The sequence below is a fragment of the Python bivittatus genome, unplaced genomic scaffold, assembly GCF_059951505.1.
Source record: "Python bivittatus isolate LINGU-HERP-01145 unplaced genomic scaffold, Pbiv_v1 ctg000070_np1212, whole genome shotgun sequence".
NCBI classification, from domain to species: domain Eukaryota; kingdom Metazoa; phylum Chordata; class Lepidosauria; order Squamata; family Pythonidae; genus Python; species Python bivittatus.
The window spans coordinates 46,055,179-46,077,128 of NW_028277034.1; the positions used below are offsets into that span (position 1 = coordinate 46,055,179).

At 39.2% G+C, this 21,950-nt stretch overlaps 3 protein-coding genes across 3 annotated transcripts in view; 2 read left to right on the top strand and 1 right to left on the bottom strand.

Moving 5' to 3' along the window:
* Window positions 1–4,440: 4,440 nt before the first annotated feature.
* LOC103050589 (E3 ISG15--protein ligase HERC5-like) overlaps window positions 4,441–21,950 on the bottom strand; it is a 42,880-nt gene continuing 25,370 nt past the window's right edge. The window contains exons 14-24 of the mRNA XM_088133063.1: window positions 19,003–19,110; window positions 17,307–17,333; window positions 16,572–16,676; window positions 16,386–16,493; window positions 12,912–13,055; window positions 11,747–11,913; window positions 11,096–11,162; window positions 9,923–10,005; window positions 7,787–7,970; window positions 6,732–6,831; window positions 4,441–5,929 (exon numbers count right to left, since the gene is read on the bottom strand). Of these exons, the coding sequence (XP_087989189.1) occupies window positions 5,715–5,929; window positions 6,732–6,831; window positions 7,787–7,970; window positions 9,923–10,005; window positions 11,096–11,162; window positions 11,747–11,913; window positions 12,912–13,055; window positions 16,386–16,493; window positions 16,572–16,676; window positions 17,307–17,333; window positions 19,003–19,110 (1,308 nt within the window). The 3' untranslated portion in view covers window positions 4,441–5,714. The remainder of the gene's footprint in view (window positions 5,930–6,731; window positions 6,832–7,786; window positions 7,971–9,922; window positions 10,006–11,095; window positions 11,163–11,746; window positions 11,914–12,911; window positions 13,056–16,385; window positions 16,494–16,571; window positions 16,677–17,306; window positions 17,334–19,002; window positions 19,111–21,950) is intronic.
* Window positions 13,868–15,103, top strand: PYURF (PIGY upstream open reading frame). Its single transcript, XM_007439260.4, has 2 exons — window positions 13,868–14,080; window positions 14,962–15,103. The coding sequence occupies exons 1-2, from the start codon at window positions 13,896–13,898 to the stop codon at window positions 15,101–15,103; spliced, it is 327 nt and encodes a 108-aa protein (XP_007439322.2). The 5' UTR covers window positions 13,868–13,895.
* On the top strand, window positions 15,154–16,123 carry PIGY (phosphatidylinositol glycan anchor biosynthesis class Y). Its single transcript, XM_007439259.4, has one exon. The coding sequence runs from the start codon at window positions 15,154–15,156 to the stop codon at window positions 15,367–15,369; it is 216 nt and encodes a 71-aa protein (XP_007439321.1). The 3' UTR covers window positions 15,370–16,123.

The following is a 21,950-nucleotide window of genomic DNA, read 5'->3' on the forward strand; positions in this document are numbered from 1 at the left end:
TCCTGAGAGCTGCAGATTAATTAAAGGAGGTTCAGATAGGCTACCGTATTTCTCTTCAGCACCCCACTTGTACTTCCTATCCTGTAGTATCTGCCATCTGAGGGAGCCATCTTGCTCTACTTTAGGATAGAGCAAGGAAATCTCATTAATCTGCTGAAGTTTTGACTGCAAACGTTGGAGCAATTCTAAGTATACTTCTCTGACACCAGTCTTCACCGATTCCCACCTTCTTTCTACATTCACTTCAAGGCAGTGGGCTCAAAGCTTACATTCAGATGAATTGATTGTAATTAATTTGATTAATTCAAAACAATGGTCTAGACCCCAGAAGAGTACATGACTTGCCTTACTCCATCAAAGGGGACTGAAGACCATTGCCTTTAGAAATATTCTACAAGAATATCTGAAGGAAAGCTGAACTCCAAAGAGACTTTATCTTTAATGATGTGGGATAGTGCTGAGAAACTTGAGCTGTCTCCTAGTAAATAAAAACAGCTAAAATTATGTACTGGAATTACCCAGAATGTCTGCATGAATTAGTGTCCCTGAAGTATAGCATTTGCCATTATTCTGTTTCTTGCTATACAGCAGTGTTTCTCAATTCCACATATCTTAAAGCATGCTGGCTGGGGAATTCTGGGAGTTGAAGTCCACATATCTTAAAGTTGCCAAGGTTGAGAAACACTGCTATAGAGAGAGTGAAGGGGAAGACTGAGCCTTTCTTATATTTTGGGGTTCCATGCTTGAAAGAAAACCTGCTGATCCGTGTGATGGGACAGCAACAAGCTGAAGATGACACTGTCTATTCAAACCTTTTCAGTGGGACTGCTGATGTGTGCTCACCCATGGTTAGCAGGTTATATGAAAGCACTGTTAGTGTAACAGATTAGTTGTAACACTGTTAGTGTTACAAACCTGGAGGCTGTTGCTGGATGGTGTTAGAATAAGGGAGGAAATACAATTGCTGGGTGGGTATAGGTGATGACTTAAGCTTGTCTCAGTTATGTCCCCTTGGTCTCTCCTTCTTTTTAGTTATGTTTTAATTTATGGTTTTATGTGTTTATATATTTATGTTCTAATGTTTATTGTGAATTGCCCAGAATTCCCCCATTGGGGGGAGATGGGCGGATGAATGAATGAATGAATGAACGAATAAATAAATAAATAAATAAATGGGCTAGGGACAAAATAAGGGCAACACTGTGGAGCCAAGGGAGAAAATGTATGTGGGCAAGGCATGATTTTTCTTTAGCAATGTGCAAATGGGAATCTGTCCTTGCATGCACTCTGCAGAAAATCCAGTCTATTCACTTAGACCTAATTACTGATTTAGATAGTCACACGTCCAAAGTCAGGTTCCTAATGTTATGTAGAGATGAACATAACATCATTTGGTTCTCCATCAGATATTCAGTTCCACAAAATTACTTATTTGAGCCAATCCTAGTTTTTTAAGGAACTATTTCCACTGCCTGTTGAGACTGTAGAGAGGTTAATCCTGACAGGCAAATGTCAAAACAACATCCTGGTGTTTTCTAAGGCCCAGACGCTGTCCTTGAAATGACACTAGAGGTAGATGCTTTGCTTTTTCGTGTTTGCCGAATTATTTAAAAAATTAAAAATAAAAATCAGAGTGTCAAAAACTTTGATCACAGGTACATGGGTGCCTATGAACTGTACCCAGGCTTTAAGGACTGCTGTTTGGAAAACAAAGCAAAACAATTTCATCTGCAAAGTCTGGGCAAATTATAAATCTGAGACTCTGATAGGTCTCAGAATGATTTGAAACAGCAGTTATCTGCAGGGCATCAGGGAAAGGGGGGGAAAGGTTAGTTTGTAAAAGCTTCTCACATCAGAGGTGGGTTACTATTTAAAATAGACACTAGTTTTTTGTTTGTTGCCTAAAGCTCCTGGAGCAATGGATATATCATCATTTAAATAGATGATGATGATGATGATGATGATGATGATGATGATGATGATGATGATGATGATGATGATGATGACAACGACAACTGCAACTCAGGAAATGCATTGGAGTGCGTTATTATTATTTGGGAGCTCCAAAGTGAGCACTGGGAAGCTATTCTAACCTTCAGCATCAAACAAATCCGAGAAGATGGAGAAGACAAATTCTTAGGATAAGACAAACACGTCATAAAGTCCCCAGATGATGCTGAAGCATAAACGTTCCAAGAGACTGTGTCAGAGTTCCAGGGTTCATAGCAGTGAACAAAGGCAATTAAGTCATCACTGGCAACTGTTACAGGAACACATCTGGTGGTGTGTAAACTATACATGAATGTGAATGAGCAGAAGGTACACAGTAGAGTGCCGACACAGGCAACCTTAACCTTTTATGGAGAATGAGATAATTATTTGGGGGAGAAGATGATAGAGGACAATGACAGCTCCCTTCCCAGCTGTTCTTGAAATTTGTAGCTCCTTATTTCTTTTGGATGACATGACCCATATCCCTTAAAGTAGCCTCATGAGAGCTGAAGTAAGGCAACTACCAGTCTGGTGGTTAGTTTCTGCAGCTGGATGGAAAAGTGGTGTTAAGATATCATAAGCAAATGAAGATGTCAAAAATAATGGCTGAAGGAGAACCGAAAGAACCCATTACTGATTAAACGTATATGTTTCTAGTTTTGTAGAAAAGTAAGTCCCTCAGGACTCATTAGTGCACAGAATTAAATCTTGTCAACCACAATCACTTCAAAAATTGGGCCACACAGACGCCTCCTCTTGCTGCTTAGACACGATGCCAGTCAAGTTACTTAGGAATTCTATTCCAGAAAAGTGCTTGTAGCAGTCATGTGACCATGAGAAAAGACATGGTATGCCTTTGGGGGGGGGGACTTTGGGAGGGGGCAAAATAAAAGCAAATAAATTAGAAGTCACTTATTAAACACATTTTACCTTTCTTCGATTTATAAATTTGTGCATTGCATACCTGAACACAAAGGATGCATTACTCTACCACTGCATGTTGGCAGCTTTCCAGATAATATGAAACGTTCACAACCAGACGTTCTCTCACATTTAGGTCCAGCTACCGCCCTCACAGGTGCCTGCATTTCACTCTGATCCCATCAAGTGAAAGAGGGTGAAATCACTTAGCTCACAAAGGCATTACTTTAGTAGCTGCTGCTCATTTAATGACATCATAGATCTTTGGTTTTGATTCAACAATACAAAACATTGTCTACCGATTGGTAGCTAAGGAGCAGGGCAAAAAATGTATTTTTAGAAGAGAATATATATAGCTCAGGGTTGAAGTGTGGAATCCTTGGTGCTCTCTGAGCTTGGTTTTTGATTGCAGACATTCCATTACCCGACTAGGTAACATCATCAGTGCTAGTGAGTGTGGGGTTTGCTCCCTGTTTATATACAGTAGTTTGCCCTGCCAGTGTTGGTGGGGGTGTGGTTTTCCCCTTGGCAGTTCCTTGGTTAGGGTATTGTTTTGATTGTTTGTCTGGTGTTAATCCCTTCTTATCTGGGTGTAGGCTGCTGGAGAGCATGTGTTCTGGTCTTTTTGTTTATTGTCTCTTTTGAACGGTGTGTAAATGCAGTTTATCTCTATGTGTCTATTGATGGTTGATGTGTCTGAGTGCCAAGGAATCCAGGAATTTCCTTCCCTGGATTTAGCTTGGTCTAAGATGCTCAGTTTCCCAGTTGAAACTATGGTTGAGTCTGTCCATGAGTTGTGAGACTAAAGAGTTTTCATCATGTGTTCTGAGTGCTAGTTGGTGTTCATGGATGCGCTCTGCTAGTCTTCTGCCTCTGTCCTACATAATGGCTGTTACAGTCTTTACACTGTATGTTGTAGATGACTCCTCTTTTTTCTTCTTGGGCTAATGGGTCTTTTGGTTTACTTAGGATGCTTTGGAGGGCTTTAGTTGGTTTGGGTGCTACAGTGATGCTGTGTGGTTCTAATAGTCTGTTGGTTGTTTCTGGGACGTTTCTGATGTATGGCAGTGTTATCCAACCCATGGACAGACTCAACCATAGTTTCAACTGGGAAACTGAGCATCCTAGACCAAGCTAAATTCAAAAACACTAGGGAATTTCTGGCAGCTTGGCACTCAGACACATCAGCCATCAATAGACAAACCTCATTAACACATCATTCAAAAGAGACAATAAGAAAGGAAGCAAAAAGACCAGAACACATACGCTTCAGCAGCCTACACCCAGTTAAGAAGGGATTAATGCCAGACAAACAATCAAGCAGAAAACAATACCCTAATCAAGGAACTATCAAGGGGAAAACCACACACCCACCAACACTGGCAGGGCAAGCTGCTATATATAAACAGGGAGCAAACTCCACACTCACTAGCACTGATGATGTTACCTATTTGGATAATGAAACATCTGCAATCAAACAACCAAGCTCAGAGAGCACTATGGACTCCAAAATGATTTTTTCACATTAGTAAAATATTTTGCATGCCTACCTGAAATAAAGCATTTTCTGGATGATTCAGTTCCGTAATTAGAATCCTACAGAGGTGGAAATTGGATTTATAATTTGAGTTAGCATAACAAAAATGGCACTAATCCCTTCTTACTACTGCAATGTAATTTTGACTTTTTAAAATGTTCTTTCTGATCCTGGAAGCAAGACACGTGCACATTTTAAAAACAAATATCCTTTCATCTTTAAAAAAAAGTCCATCAGACTATGCACATTGATTTTTAATAGACTTTAAGTGGATCTAACTCTGTATTGATTGTGGCCAACTTCCAGGCCACTAGTTCCCCCCCTGTATGAAAAGCTGCCAGTTACATCCATCAGCAACACAAAATACAATAGGATCAAAGCTTTCCACTGGCTATTCTTCTCCCCACTATCAATACCTTTCCATTCTTTGACTTTTAGTTTGTTTTCAGTTTGATTATCTAATATCTAGGGCAAAGAGAATATTAAATTGTGATGAGCAGGAAATGAATTTCTTGCATGCAGCATCAGATCTCAGCTGTGGCTTAACACAAAACACAGACCATGTAAGGAGATGTGGTACCCAAAACTCCTAACATTTGGCTTTTTAAAAAAAGGCAAAACCATTGAGTAAATGAAGCCAATTTTTCTTTTTTTAGAAATGAAAAGCAGACAACAAAACCATTATGGTAGAGCAGGTCATGACTGCTTTGGTGAGAAATGGAACAAATGCTGGAAATGCTTGATCCTGGTAGAACTGTGGAGTCCTTAGTGTTCTCTGAGCATGACTGTTTGCAGGCAGACATTTTATTACCTGACTAGGTAACATCATCAGTGCCTGATATAACTCTCATACTGCAGATATACCCAGTCTGTTTTCATGGTATGCGGATGCTCTGACTTCTTGAAGACACTGGGTGCTTCACTGCTTATGGAGCAATTCTACTATACAGTGTAGGAACTGCACTGCACTTATATAATATTTTGGCATCTTTATATCATACTCTCACCTTTCTCCAAAGAAAGACAAATATAGCACACATCAAGATTATATAACCATTTATTTATTCTTTCTTTCTTCAAGGATCACAGGAATGTACACAGGCTCATTCCTCTTTTATTGCTATGCTGAAACATAGTCCAAGATCAGCCAGTAAACTGCATGGTGCTACGGGAAACTGAATTTAAATATTCTAGTGTTACACCTTCCTGGGCATAAGAACCAAATGTCCAAGTATCATAGCAGAATGAAGACCAGATCTTGCCTTCAGGCCAGGCCAAATTTCTCAAAGTTCTCTACAGCATCCAATAACCTTTTTTTAAGAATGTGTTTATCAGTGTATCTAGGGAGATACAAAGCTCGAAAGCAAGTGGCAACTTCAGGGAACCACTGGTCTGGATTTTCTCTTTTTGCATCAACAATAGTAAGTGAGAAATTCTCCATCCCTTCTCTTGGAATGCGATCAGTTCCTGTGAGAAAAGCTGAAGAGACAATGAAAATCAAACAATGCATTGTAATAAGAACACAACTTAGGGACCTAGCCTTAATACTTAGCTCTACCACTTTTCACAGTAGCACTGGGAAGATAAATTGTGGTAACTCCCTCTACCTGCTCCCCATCTGTACCTCTTGGAGGAATGATGTGGTATAAATATTGAATAATAAGAAAGTATTTCCTATGATTATATTCTCTATGATGACATGTTAGGCTGCCTGTCAGGGCTCCTAAATCAAGTAGATTGTATGAGAATAGTTGTCAGAACCTACATCAACCAACAACTGTTAATTTACAAAGCATAGCAGTCAATGGGAGTTTGATTGATTTGCTTCTGCCAATTGTGACTAGGGAGGGGGGCTAGTAGTTAATGGTTGTAATAGGAGTAGTACTGGGAGATGGTGAGGAGCTTAACCTTATATGGGCAATGAGGCCGGACCTGATTGCAGGCAAGGCCAGTGGGGGCCTGATGGCCAGGAAGGAGATATGTATCCGTGGGAGGAAGGAAAGAGGTCACCACCAGGTAAAGAGGAATTGAGGTGCCAGGGCAACAAGGGGAGGGGGGATAAATAGAGGGAAGTTTACCCAGGCTTTAGTTTTAGCAATGTTTTGTTTCAAGCTGCATGTACCACACAATAAAGGAGCATTTATCTGAACCAGGCCTGGTTTCATGATAATTCTTCTGAATTGGAGTTTGGACTTTGTGGACTTGACAATAGTTCATTTTGACTTCTTTTTTTCTTAGTCAGAATAATGATATTATTTTGTTTTTTAAGAATAGTCATTACCTAGAAAATTCTTCTTGTTTTCTTCAGGAAGGTCATGAAACACTGTCCAAAAGTTCTTGATTGTTTCATCTGACTCTTCAAAACCATTATATTTGGTGTTCTGTACAGAGAATAAATACAAATCTCCTTTGTTAATGGTCCAGTATCTCTTTATATAATTCAACCTTCATTGCCAACATAACCCAGTTAGATATTTCAGTCCACCCTATGTCTTTTTGTAGATAGAATCCAAGGCCACTGCACTTGAAGCGCTAAAGACTCCTTGGAGATTTTGCCAGGTTTGCCAAAAACGTAGTTCAAACAGTTGTTGCCTCTCTCCCCAAACTGCCTGTTGAACATGTCTGTAGAACTGTGGGCACTCAAGGCTAACTGCAAGGCTTTCTGAACCTGAGAACTGAGGGACATTGGACCGGGATACAACTTACCAACCCCCAATTTTGGCCCTAGGGAGATCTGCTGATTAATATTAATAGGTCGGGTTATATATTCTGCCTTTATTTTCAATGTTATTACATGTAAGAAGTCCAGCAGACCTTTTTTTTTTTTTGGCAGTGCTTTCAGTATGGATCAGTTCAAGGCATCTATTGCTCCAAGCAGCTTCTCTACTTCATCTAAGAGGTACATCACAGGACCAGTTAAATGATTGCACAACATTCAGGGATGTAAATGCGGATCCTAAGGCTGTTGCAGCCTAGGGGACTGCTATTATCTCAACCAGGGCTGACACCTACATCCTTAACCTGTGTAATCCCTATAGATATCTACTCAGAAGAAACCCCAACTGTGTTCAAATGGGATTTAATCGCAAACAAGTATATGCTTGACTGCTTTGTTAATATATTTATCTTGACAGTGTACCTCTCTGAATATTTAGCTATCTTCATTTGCTCACTCTCACATTTTCTATCCCAATATATATTTGAGAATCAATCAAGTTATATATTCAACATTCAGCCCTCCCACAAATTCAAAGAACAATAATACATATTCAACAAGGACACTAACTGAAATAAAGACTAGTATAATAAGGATTGCAGCGGAGGAGCAGATTCTACCTTTTCTAATTCGTCCCAGTCATATCTGACATGTCCAAGCAGGATAACTCGGAGTTCAACAGGAAGAAACATTTTCCACATTGTACTTGGGCAACCTCTTTGAAATCCATGCATGAAATCCCTGAACTGCTTTTTCACGGAATCATTGAATATGTAATTCACATAAGCATCAACATATTCTTTTCTGTAAATACATGAATTTGGTTATTTACTAGAGTTTATAAAAACAAAAATTGGCTCATAAAACAGCAGTTATGGGCTTGCAGAATGTGAGGGAGAGGGAGCAATACAGTGTTCCTGATTACACAATTCTGAATTTCAACCATCAATCAATCAAAATTCAATCAAAATGTATTTACAGTCCAAGATCAAATATGTTCAACTATCACGCTAAACCATTGTGCATTTAACCACTGTTTGCTAAATAAACAACTGGCTGGATTCACACAATACACATTGGACAGGGGTTCAGTAACATCACTTTTGTTTTGATGTCACTGCACAATTATACTTATGTCATGATGCCTGTGGTGTCGTTGTATGCCTGTGCAACACACTAAGTGAAAACAAAACAAGTCTAGTTGTAGCTTGAATGATACGCAAATCTAAGTCAATGACTGCCTGGTCACAGATGCTATCTGCACACATTTATACCTGCTAAATCAGAAGTAAGTCCCAATGAATCCCAATGAGATTATTCCAATTAAAAGAGTAGATGACTAAAAAACTGATTTGGGAATTAAAAATCCTTTGGTTTGATTCTGTTTTTGTACTGAGTTTACAACATGACCTTTGGAAACCTACTCCCTTGACCTACCAAAAAACTGTGACAGTACTGCTGAATATCTTACGTACCCAACCTACATCACTGTAAAGTTGTTGAATCCCTTAGAGCCCTAAATAAAAGAATGCTAAGTATTATTTTCAGTAGGCCAATGACAGACTTGCCATCCAGGTTTCTAAACACCATCTGCTAATATGCATCATGGTGACTGGAGACTTTTAAAATCTCCTAAAAATCTCCATCTATTTACTGAGGATGTTTTTTGGTATCTGTCTCACTGTTCCAGTCATGAGTCAGCCCATTAGACCACAGTGAGAGAGGCAATGAAGTTGTGGGTTAGTTTATCTGTTCTCAGTCTTCCCATCCTTCTAATATGCTGGTTTCAACTCTCAGAATTCTAAGCAATGATCATGCTGCCTGAGGAATCTGGAGAGTGGAAGTCACACACACCTTGCACTGGCCTCAGAATCATGAACTACACTTTTTTCCTAATGTAATACCAATACACATGCCAAAGTGGTAAGAAGGAGATTCCTTGAACAATAACCTCTGAGTGTTACAAATTTACAGGAACTATGAATGGCAGTAGAGTTCCAGAACAGCATTATCTAGTAACTTTAGCTGACGGGAAACTTTACGTCTTCCAATGAAGTATAGTCTTTTCTACCAAGAGTCTAAATTAGCCAGATTCTACAAAACCATGTTTGGATTCCAAAATGTCATCGAGAAAATTTATATTCCGTATGGCTATCTGAACAAATTAGTAGTTTGACAAAAGACATTGGTGGAGTGGGAAGGGAAAGTAGAATGCCTAAGTGCAAGGGCATCTATGTGGGTATGTGTATAGGTGTGTCAGAAAGTCAAAATTGTGGTTGCAATCAAAGCTCTACTCCTTTTTTATGTGTGTTGAACACATGGTACGTGCAAAAAAAGGAGAGGGCTTTGGTCACATGGTTATGGCTGCCATTTTGACTTTTTTTACCCTTCCCTTCCCCCACACATGTCCCTGCCTAACCACCTCTGGCAGGTATGTGGATATTTTCTTCCCCCAGCTATTTTGTTCCTAGCCAGGATAACCACTGTTTTCAAAGCATGACTGGGATGTGGAAAGTACTTCAAGAACTGAGAAAAACAATTTTGCAGAGAATATTCACAAGGGGAACAAAAAGTAACATATAGAAGCAAAGCAATTTCTGTTACCCAGCTATTCTCACCACCTCTAGATAGCCCGCATTAGGATGATGTTGGAAGCATTGGATTAGAAACTCTGGGATTTTTCCAAATATATACTTCTATCCAAAAGTAATTGTAATTAAAAGTGAAAAAACAAAGCCATCCCTGGGAAAACTTGCCTGTTGTACAAAGTAACAGGAACGTTGGCACCATTTTCTTTCAAGTCAACCTCAATTATGGATCCTTTACATTCTTCTACTATCTGCATAGTGATAAGGGTACAATTTAAAAAAAAGATCAGATAGATCATTCTGCTTGTCTTCAGAATATTGGTATTATGTGCAAATGGGTGAAATACAGAAATAAACATTTCTCCTCATATTAGTAGGCCTGGTATTACAAATCATTGTCAGACACCTCTGACTTGGAAAAGGCAGGTAATAACAAGAGAAAGGACTTCATGTTGTACTTGGATGTCAGCTCTGGAACCTCCTGGCCAAGATGGGTTCACTTGAATTATCATTCTTTAGGCAGCAAGCTAGATCTAGCCTAGCTTCTAATTGCAATGGATTACCATGGCTGTGGGTGAGGTGGTGGAAACAATGACATATGCATAATGGTATTATCATACATGGGCCATGAATTATGTACTTGCATCAGACATTTGTCACAAGTACATAACTGCAAGCGTGCTATATTTTGACATTCATGATTTATTACCGATTCTACCAGAGGCATCGGCAGGGGGTGGTCAATGATGTCAAAATGGCAAACTCTACTGGGTGACTGAACTCCATCACCACTTTATGTGTGTGATATGTGCAACTCATATTAAAAAGGGAGGGACTTTGATTGCTCTGTCACATCTGCCTCTTGATGCTGACCCCTAGTGCAGATGCGCCTGGATGCCATTGTGAATTACACTTGTAATGAATTATAGAATGTAAAGCATTATGTTGTTTCACTGCTATGATTTGTATGCCTATTGTAATGATTTAATAAAATAAAAGTGGGTGTTTCTGTGTCTATGTACATATACACAGCTGCCTGCTGATTTGTGCTTATGAAAACATAAGGTAGCAGAGATTGGGTGAACAATTATATTAAACCATGGTTTGCTTAAACACAATTGGTTGGGTTCATACAACACTTGAAGCTGAAGTCAAAGAAATTACATTATGGTGTAGCACAGCATCCCCAACCGGACATGCTCAAGATAACCTGGAACTGCAGAGCATACAGTGTTATATTATACAGTCAGCTCAGGGTATCTTTTCCTCTGAGACATCCAAGAGTGGCAGTAGAGAAAGGCTGGTCTCATGTGGTAAGTGAACCCAGTCAGGATGTCCTACCGTGAAATCCAACATCATGTTTTCAAGGATGTCATCACAGCGTTCATCCAGTATAACCTGAAGAGTGCTAAAGGAAAAAAGAACACAGTGAAACAGATCATTTTCCCAATACTAATATAATTTCCTTACTTATGATCATGTTAATTTTAATGGAAATTGATTCTTCACAAATATTCTGAACCCTCCAGCCTAGTTTTGTCCCTGTTCAGTTAAACCAAAACTGTCTGACACCCAGTTCCTAAATGGAGGAGAAAGTGAAGATTTCATGTCAAGATCAACTCCTGGGACTGCATTCCTGCAGGTTTCTTGGCAGTATTAAAGAAGTGGTTACCTATTGCCTTCTTCAAAATCTTTTTTTTTTAATGTCCCAGTCTAGCCTACACCAGTGAAGGACAGGAAGGCCTGGCGGGATATGGTTCATGGGGTCACGAAGAGTCGGACACGACTTAACGACTGAACAACAACAACTAGCCTACACCTGGGATTCTCAGATGTCTCTTATCTAAGTATGAACCAGGTCTGACCTGGTTTAGCTTCCAAGATCAGCTCATGTAGATCCAAGCAAATTTGGATCACAGAAAAAGGAACGAGTACTTTATCTACAACATTAATTATCACTATATAGTTCTGAGGAATAATTTTATGCCATACCGTCCAACTGTAGGAGAAAGTTCTTTTAAATCTTCCAGTGTTGGATCAATATTTGCCAATTTCTTGAACAACGCAAGAGGGAAAGGTAAAGCAATTATCTTCAAATTTTGGAGCGCTATTCCAAACAGATTCCCAATTAAAAAATATATGTCCTCCTGTGTTGATACCTAATTTGAAAAATCAGTATACAAGTATTGAAAAATGCACTGTAAAGGAGAGTGTCTATTTATAAAATAAATGTTGTATTTCTGAGACTTCTATACTACTTCAAACTCATTCCCCATGACTAAACGTCAGCTGTCCACATCCCCATTCTACCCTTCATCAACCACCATATCTGCTTGCCAGTTTTCTCTCTGGCTGTTCTTTGTTCTCTCCATCAATCTGGATCTTATAGGCATATTGGTTCCTCAGGATAAAAATGGGTCAGCTGAATGCATAATTCCACCTCCAGGCAAGATGAAGCTGCCTCATCATGGTTCCCTCCATCTCAGCCCTGTTAACTTTAATCAGCACCAAAGGATTGTGTCAGCCCTTTCTCCTATGATACTTCAGCAGGGAATGAACCTGAGATCTCATGTATGCTGAGCAAGTCAGCTGTCATTAACCTACAGTTCTTCCTTACCAGGAAAGAATGGGAAGCACATCACTCTTGGTCCTAAATAGTCAAAAGTGGCAATGGAAACCAACCTCTGGGTATTCTATATGCATGCCCTATTTGCTGGATTTCTACCATATTGTTGCTTCACAGCTTGTTTTAATAGGAACATCTGTCTCTTTTCAGACCAGAATAAGGGGAAAGCTTGATACAATATCCGTATTACAAGCGGAAACTGTTAAGTTCCATCGGATGGTGATCAAATGTAGCCTTTATTAATTTTAAGCATTTCACCATTAATAGAAGAGAAACATATCAACAGCTACTACCCACGATAGCTAAATGGAAATTCCAGGACCACAAATAACATACCTCTGAATAGACAAAGACAAAAAGAGGTCCGCTATCACCTCTCTTCCCTTTTAGGGGACAACCATGTATTTTCTAACCTCTATTGGAAAGTAAATTGTCAAAGAGATGAATTGTGTACTAAGCTTCCAAGGTAATTCCTATTTTTATAGCTAACAGCAGAAAGCCTAAATAAATGCAGCATATATTTATACATACTTCATGAGAGAACCAAATACAGTGTGACTCCTCAAAGTGCTTGAATACTTGTGCTTCTGAGGTACACAGTTGTCTGCTGAGGATTGTGAAGAACTCCTGGATCAGGCCCCCATATTTGATCCCAGGTTCTCCTTCAAAACACACCTGAAGAATCAAATAAAATCAGCCAGATAATAGGAACTAATTTAGATTTAGAAACTAAATGCAAAAATATTTGTTTTCTCAGAAACCCAACATCTTTCAGTAGTTCTTACCTCCAAATTAAAGTCGCAACCCTAAATTATTCAGAGGAACCTTGAAATCTCCAGCCAAGCCTGTTTCAGACATGCTAGCCTTTAAAGATCTCAAGCTATCCTTAAAACACTTGGGAAAAACTTTTTCCCAAATGAGATTGTGACCCCTGAAATCAGTGGAACTGACTCCCAGGAAAAATAGGATCCACTGCAGGGGAGCACAAAGGATTTGCTCAATTTATACCTTGCCTCACAAAAAAAGATTTAAAAAGAGATCCATGTAAAATCCTATTCGTTTACTTAGAACAGTGTTTTCCAACCTTGGCAGCTTGAAGATGTGTGGACTTCAACGCTCAGTATTCCCCAGCCAGCATACTGGCTAGGGAATTCTGGGAGGTGAAGTCCACACATCTTCAAGCTGCCAGGGCTGGAAAACACGGTCTTAGAAAGAGCTTCAGTAAAAGCGTTGGCTGTAGTAAGTCCACCTAAGCTAGGCAGCCGGATCCAAGCCATCTCGTTCCTCTTCTCCCGAACCGCCCACTCCATCCTCCACGCGTACTCAGCCTCACGTACACCCGCACATTGCTCTGAGGAGGAAAACCAGCGGTCCTAAATCCTATCCGGAACCTAACTCACAGCGCTGAAAGTGCCGGGGCCCGATTTCTCAAGCGCTCTCCTGCCCCGGAAGCAGTCGTGCAAAGCCTGTATCATCTTCCGGGCTGGCTCTACCTCTCGCGCGCCGAGGCGGATCATGCTCGCCGTGCCTGGCCTACGGCTCCTGACTCTCCTCCCGCGCCGGGGGCCTCCGCGGGCCAGCTGGGCAGCTTCCGCGGCGGCGAACGGGGCGAAGGCCGCCGGGCCAGGAGAGCAAGGACCGCCCTTCGACCCCGGGCTGCTGGAGATCCTTGTGTGCCCCCTGTCGAAAAAGCCGCTCAGGTCGGCCTAGCAGCTTTGCCTTTGTTTTACTAGCCGGCCCGTTCTCACTCGCCCGTCGCGGTTCTTGTCCCGTTGGACTGCATCCCCCACTCGGCCAGCACGCATTCCCTGGCGGTAATGGGTTATGTAGTCCAACGCAGCTGCAGGCCGCTAGGATGAGAAACTCGTCCTACCCGCCCGCTTCCCTGTTTCAAGTAGTTTGGACTCGAATTGGCTGACTATGTAGCATGTGTATTTATATGCTTAATATAATAGCATATGTTTAGTAGCTTCATAGCATCCCCTTCCTCCAGACCTGCATCTAGGGCTCTTTTGGGGGAGGACTAAGCGTTTCTCTGTCAAAGGCATCTTACTCCCTTCATTGGTCCTCATGTAAGAGCTGCCAAATAGTGAAATCTCCCTCGCAGTCATTACAGATTATTTAAGCCCACTACAATTCATATTTCTAATACCTGACACAGAACAACCATGTATTTTACAAATGCCACCTCAGAAATCTTTGTCAGGAAAACTACATGGTTCTTTCTTTCTTTCTTATATTGACTGTTTCCCCCCCCTCTATTAAAAGAATAAATTAGACATTTCCTCACATGCATTCTAAATGTTGGGGATGCTCTGCAGCTTCCCACAGAGTGACTTTGTCCATTATTTGACCCACATGCAGGGAATTTATGCCTGTGAACTCAAGTCCTGCTCATTCAGGATCCCTCTTGCAGGGACAGGCTTTATGCATCTATTTCAGCGCATACATAGTTCCCCTTCTCCCAAGCGCTGAGTTGTGCCTCCCCTGTCATGCTAGCTTACTGTTTAGGTATCTGTTCCCTTTCTTAAATCAAAAACAACAGTAAATCTCACAGGTCATTATTTGCTGTATTTTCTAGATACGATGAGTCCACAAATGAGTTAATTAATGAAGAACTAGGCATAGCCTACCCTATCATAGATGGCATTCCTAATATGATACCTCAGGCGGCAAGAATGATTGGCAAGGAAAAGCAAGAAACAGAATCTCAGCAGACCTAGAAGACTATCCTCTTGAAAGGAAGTTGGAAGTCAAGCACAAGTGGAGTAAGATGTTTCCCTCATTTCCCACCATGACTGTACTTGTCCCGCTGTTGTCTTTAGCTGGCCTGTTATATTCAGCCAGTGTGGATGAAAATTTCCCTCAGGGCTGCACAAATACAACCAGTATATGTTTCTACAGCCTGCTGCTTCCAATTACAATCCCAGTTTATGTATTTTTCCATCTTTGGACCTGGATGGGCCTTAAACTTTTTCGCCACAACTAGATTCTGCTTAACTATAAGAAGCTTCTTGGAATAAAGAATGGAGTGATGCTTTTTGAAAAACCATCTCTTAATATTTTGTCCCATGTACCTGAAATTATCTTTTGAAACAGAGATTAACTATCTTCAAATGCAAGTACATCTAACTAAATTGAAAATTAGGGCATGCTTACAGGCACTTTAGCAGTCTAGCACCAAAGTAGACACACAGGAATATCAAACAAGAAGTAAAATATCAAATATAGAAATCAAACAACAGTATGAAGTGATACACTTCACACAATGAAGTGATACGTATTTCAACAAAAGATCTTAGGCATGCAACAAGGCAATCTAGATGTGTCTGGTTGTGTAGGGAATGTAATTTTTCTGGTCTTTGGTGAAAAAAAACCCTGCAGGGTTATTCCAAAAGACAGTTTCATTACCTAATTATTTCAGGAAATTATTAATATACCCTGTGTGTGCAACATAGTGCTTTGATTGTCAAACTCATGGATGAAAGATTTGAATATGTAACATGGACATAGGTATACTATATAGAGAGTTCTTGGTTTACCAATGATGTAAAGTTAGACATAGTAATGAACAGCTTCTAGGATTCCTCTGCTCTATTGTTCTGCAGGGACCCAGAATTTTGAATTCAGGTCCACAAATAAATTAGAGTGATGTGTCATGAAACTTATCACTAAATGAAAAATAATGGAACTGAATAGGAAATTGTTTCTAATAAAGCATCTGCAAGGCCTATGTATTTTTATATACTTATTGTTGTATTTTTATATACTGCTCTTGACCTTTCTGTTTTCTTTAAAAGACACAATATTTCTGTTCCAGTCTTATAAGGAAAGCCTCCAAACCAGAATTGCTCCAACACTGCAATAGCTTTCATGCCAAAATGAGCCTCTAGTTTGTTACTTCTCAGTTGAGAGCTAAATGCCTGTCAGTATTTTACAACATATGTTTCACATAAACCTAGGCAGTGTTAGCTTGATTAGAGATATACAAAATTGGATGCTTACTTCAAAATATTGTTCAAAGTAAATTTCTTCTGCCCTTCTTAGATAGTGCCAGGTATCCTGTAGTAAATTCTGCCTCCTTACATGCATTATAGGGGTCACAGAGTTTTCCTAGGATACAAATACTGGGTTACAAGTCATTTTAGTAAACTTTGTGAACACGTTCATTATGTTTCTGGGTATACATACCCATGTGTGTTGTAAATGCAAAAGTTGGCGTTGTATGTCATGCATCACAATTTTATCTTCAAACTTGAAGATACAAGGAAATTGGCTGAGGTCAGATAAAGCCAGCTGAAAAAACAAAGATAAACTATTTATGATCTAAAACATGTAAGTTTTAAAGTTCAGTTCTTCCAAGCCAAAACCCAAACTAACCATATTATGGCTCAAGAATAAAAGTCATTGAATCCAGCTGACAATAAAGGCAACCATTCCAATACAAGAGAATATCTGTAGCTCACGGTTGAACTATGAAGTTCTTGATGCTCTCTGAGTTGGTTGTTTGCTTGCAGACATTTCATTACACAACTAGGTAACATTATCAGTGCAGATGAGTGTGGGGTTCGCTGCTTGTTTATATATAGTAGCTTGCCCTGCCAGTTTTGGTGGGGGTGTGATTTCCTCCTTGGTAGTTCCTTGATTAGACTATTGTTTTCTGCCTGATTTTTGGTGTTAATCTTTGCTTAAAACCATGCATTTTAGAAGGATCCCACGATTATCGTAGCACAATAGGCAAAGACCTATTCTGATTCTGACACATTCTAAAACTTCATGTTCGGTCCACAGTATCTATATGTAGGGCTGGGAAAGAATGACTCCATATTTCTTTTAAGATAGCCCCAGCAAAACACTTCCCTCTCTGATAGAAATGGATATTGATTTAAAAAAAAAAAAGATAAAAGGGATTTTTGTAATACTTACAGATATTTCATAGCTTTTCTGAATCATCTGGTCACAAAAACAAAAAGAAGCAAAAGAATTTGTAAGCTATATTGCAATCATGCTTTAAAGAACTGTCCCTTTGCTACCAGTCTTCCAAGAACTATATTCCAGTATACTATACTAGAATTTGCTATCAATTTCCACTATAATCATGGGTAAATACTCACATATTTACTTTTCATTTGGAGAGGCATTTTAAAATATTTCACTGAAATGTGCTGAGATACTATAGAAAAATCAACCTGAGGTCTAAATTGCACTTCGTTTTTGCAGTTCCATATCCCCAAATTTAGATCTGGTGAGGGAGGTAAGGTAGGGAGAAGAGAGAATTTAGCTCTCCTCTTGCCTGAAAGTTCTTCCCTACATATACTACACCAGTGGTGTCAAAATCAGTTAGAAATGGGGGCCACTAAACCATACCTAAGGATCCCTGTGGGCCTCATGCTGGCTTAGAAAATCACGTTTATATATATTTTTAATTAATATGTCAGTACAACTAGACATAACTAATACATTAAAAAACATTATTATGATGAATTTGACTTTGTTTTCAGTATTTATGTGCATTCATATACATTTGTGTGTATATAGGATAGACAGAGACACTCACATACATACATATATATTCCCCCCCACCAGGTTCCTCCCAGGCTAACACCAAATTATCACACAAACCACCTACTCCCACTTATCATCTCCCTACAATGTTCCCTCCTAATCTCTCTCCACACATTCTTTCTACTGTATAAGGCTATCTGCTATCCAACAGATAGCAGCTGGAATTATTTCATGACACAAGACTGGATTAAAAGATAAAATTGGTTATAACCCTGTAATCATGCTATAAGAAACTGGGAATGGGTGTAACTGAAACATGTGAGCACTGGTTTCCCACCTGCTAGTTCTTAGTTTTTAAATATCTATCCCTATAATCATGCTGTAAGACAAGTGTGGTTAAGACTTAAAGTATACTGAAAACTGTTTTCCTTCTCATTGAAAGAGTCACATAGTTTGTTAGAATTCATTTGGACAGGGTTATTTCACACGACACCGGATCATGGCTTGCTTGATTATTCCAGCCTTCCTGGAGACATTCCAGAATCCTCCAGGCAGCATGGTCATAACAGAATCCTGGGAATTGTGATCCACAACTGGAGTGTGTCCAGGTTGGAAAGGGCTGATGTATTGACTAAACTCTAATTGGCTAGGCTCATACAATAACCTATGCCATTAATGCAAGGTTTATAAAACAGAACAGTGGGGTTCATACAATAAACTATGTCAGCAGCTAGGAAACTACATTATGGTTTATTACATTACACAAACACAGTTCAAATCTCTGGAGTCTGTTTAATTCAGGCCATAAAAAATATCTATATGGTTTGTTCCCACTGAAAAATGCTCAGAAGCTTGTGATGGGATCTCAGGTACAATCATAGCTTATTTCACCTAAATATTATAAAGGACATTAATGTGATTTTATTTGAAGAACTGTTCCTAGTCTATGTTGGCTAATATCAAAAGTTGAACCCAAAGTTGTAACTCAGATGAATGTTATTCTATCACTTTGAGATACCCTTTATATAGGAAGCAATGTATATATTTTTATTTGAAAACCACCCAGAGTAATCATGAGTCAGGCGACTAAATTTCAAATAAAACAAACAAAACTTACTTGTGCTACATTTCGTATGCGATTCAAATTTGGTATGAAACATATTTTCTGTATTTCTGGTACATAAAAATTACTTTCCTGAATTTTGAAACCACACCTGCAATTTACCTGCATTTGTAAACAAGATTAAAGCAGAAGTTAATCTGGGGAAAAGATAATAAGTAAAAACAAAACAAATTCTGCACTTTATAATCCAGCAGCATTAGTTATAATTAAAAAAAAAACAACAGCTCACTAACCTCAAATAATTTTGATATAAAAATAAGTACACAGATATAATAGAAGGATTTTCCTAGGCAAGCGAGTTCCCAAGAGATGCATAACTTTTAAGAAGACTTTTTCCAAATCTAATAAAGGTTATCTTTAAGAAAATCAGGGCCTAAGCAGAAAGTTTCCTAATGACTTCAGATTTCACATTTATAAAGCAAAACACAACAAAAAATTGGTCTTGGGAGCTCTGGGGGCCCTGGATTTCGGCTGCTGCTGCTTAATGCCAAGTCGGAGAGAGGAATTCTAGAATATCTGGAAAATATTTTCAGAAAATAAATTCTTCATTTAGAAAATTTCTATGGGGTTCTTCAATTCTGAGAATATCTTTACAGAAAATGCAATTACCAATGAATGAGGAAGGATTCAGTTTTCCGAATCTGGAGCTGATTCATTAAGCTTACTTATTGTCAAGTATTAAATACTGGAAGCCAACAATTGGTATTAATTTTTCCGATTTGGGCAACTTTGGAATATACATCTATAGCACTTTTGGTTGGATGGACAATATAAGGATCTAAATATACTAAAACTCTAATATCTCTGGAAACAATTTCATCAGTTAGAAAGCTATGGAATGTAATGTCTAATAAAAACAGATTTGACCCTTTTTCCCATGCCAAATTGACTTTATGAGGAGACCCAACTTTAAAAATTGGGAAAAAGATGGTGATATGGAAAAATTGGATGCAAGCAGGGATATTGACTTTGGAGCAACTAATAGATGATGAAGTTGAATTTTTAATATACTTTGTGTTAAGAAATACATATCTTCTATCAGATGTAACCCAATGGCAATATTTACAGTTACAACATTTGTAAATAACATTGTTTGGACCGGCAGCATTTTCAGCTTCTGAGATACCTGAGATATTAGAACAACTTGTTAAATCCTTTAAAACTAAAAAACCTACTATTAGTTTTTATAGATATTTGTTATCAATAAATCAATTTGATATGCAGATGCTAAGAAATGAATGGAATAAAGAATTAGAGGCTCCTATATAGTCTAGATAATGGGAGAGTGTATTAACTTGTATAGCAAGAATGTCAATGGACCTCAAATTACGACTTACACAACAAAAAATAATATTTAGAATTTATTGGACTCCATTACGTTTCTATAGAAAAGGATTGTTAAAAACAGCATTTTGTTGGAGGACAATAAGGATAATGCTTCTTTAAAACATGTTTCTACAACGTCCTATACTTACCAAGTATTGGGAGAAAGTAGTAGACTATATTAATATGATTGTGCGACAAAAGCTAGAATTTCCAAAGGATAATGTTCTTTTGAACTATATACCTAGTACATGGAACTTGACAACCAGACAATGTAAATGGATTCTTTGTGCCCTTACTATGGCCAAAAGACTGATATTGCAACATTGGAAAGATAAATGTATGGTGCCATTTAATCAATGGATTGATTACACTTGCCACTTATGAGCGGGTTGCCTATAGATGTAGACTTTGTATGGACAAGTATAATGAAATATGGGACTCATTTATCCAAAATACAGTAGGTTAAAAAAAAAAAGGTAGTCATATAAATGTATTAGACATATAGTATATGTACTTGAATAATATTTACATTAGATAAGTATATATAGAATTGTAATTGTTTACTGTCATAATGACATATTAATGTTTTTTTCTTTGTTGTATTTCACTTTTTTGTTAAAGCACTTTTTATGTGTTTTTTTTCTTCTCTTTTTGACAACGTATGTATCTTCATCATTATTATCTTTGTGGTTTGTTCTTTTCCTTTTTTGTTATTAATTAAAAAGCAATTAAAAAATAAAAAAAATAAAAAATGCCAGGGCAGCCTGCAATAAAGCTCACCTCATCCATGATCTGATCTGATCAGGGATGAGAGAGCTGACCTGGCCTGTATTATCAAGACCTGGTTGGGCCCAGAGGGGAGTGTTCCTCTCTCAGAAATGTACCCTCCCAGGTTTCAAGTGTGGCACCGGCCGCAACTCCGGGGCAGGGGTGGTGGGGCGCCTATCATTATTCAAGAGTTTCTAGTGGCCTTTAGGGACACTGCCCCAGACATACCCAGATGCAAGGCTCTCTTTGTGAAGTTGGGTTGCGGGGATCAGTTAGACTTGCTGCTTGCCCATCTTCCTCCATGCAGAGAGACAGCGGCTCTGCCCAAGCTCCTAGACTCTGTGAGGGAGTTGGCAGCAGAGTTCCCTAGGCTTATGGTTCTGGGGGCCTTTAATCTGCCTTCTCTGGGCCTGGAGTCAGAGGTGGCCCGGGAGTTCATAGCCACCATGGCAGCCATGGACCATTAACATCCGTCCCTTGCCACGGACAGATCACTTCCTCTTGGCCCTGGAGTTCTCTGAAGCTGCCCCCCCCACCACAGGGGGGTTGGGCCTATTTGATTGGTCCACCCCAGGCAACTGATGGATCCAGTAGGGTTTTAGAGGGAAGGTGGGGTTATTCCTGAGGTTCTGATGCATGATTCGGCTGAGGTCTTAGTTGTGGCTTAGAATGAGCATGCAACACAGGTCTTGGATTGGATTACACCTCTGCAGACTCTGTGATCACAGCTCCCATAGGGCCACTTGGTTTACGGCCAGGCTCATGGAAATGAAATAACACAAGAGATGCCTAGAGTGCCACTGGAGGAAGACAAGGGATGAAGCTGACTGAGCACAGATATGAGCCTT

Bases quoted from the DNA above. Each gene is read 5' to 3' on its own strand.
- PYURF (XM_007439260.4), top strand. From the start codon at position 13,896: ATGCTCGCCGTGCCTGGCCTACGGCTCCTGACTCTCCTCCCGCGCCGG. The intron at 14,081-14,961 runs GTCGGCCTAGCA...TGTATTTTCTAG, and splicing joins CTGTCGAAAAAGCCGCTCAG to ATACGATGAGTCCACAAATG.
- PIGY (XM_007439259.4), top strand. From the start codon at position 15,154: ATGTTTCCCTCATTTCCCACCATGACTGTACTTGTCCCGCTGTTGTCT.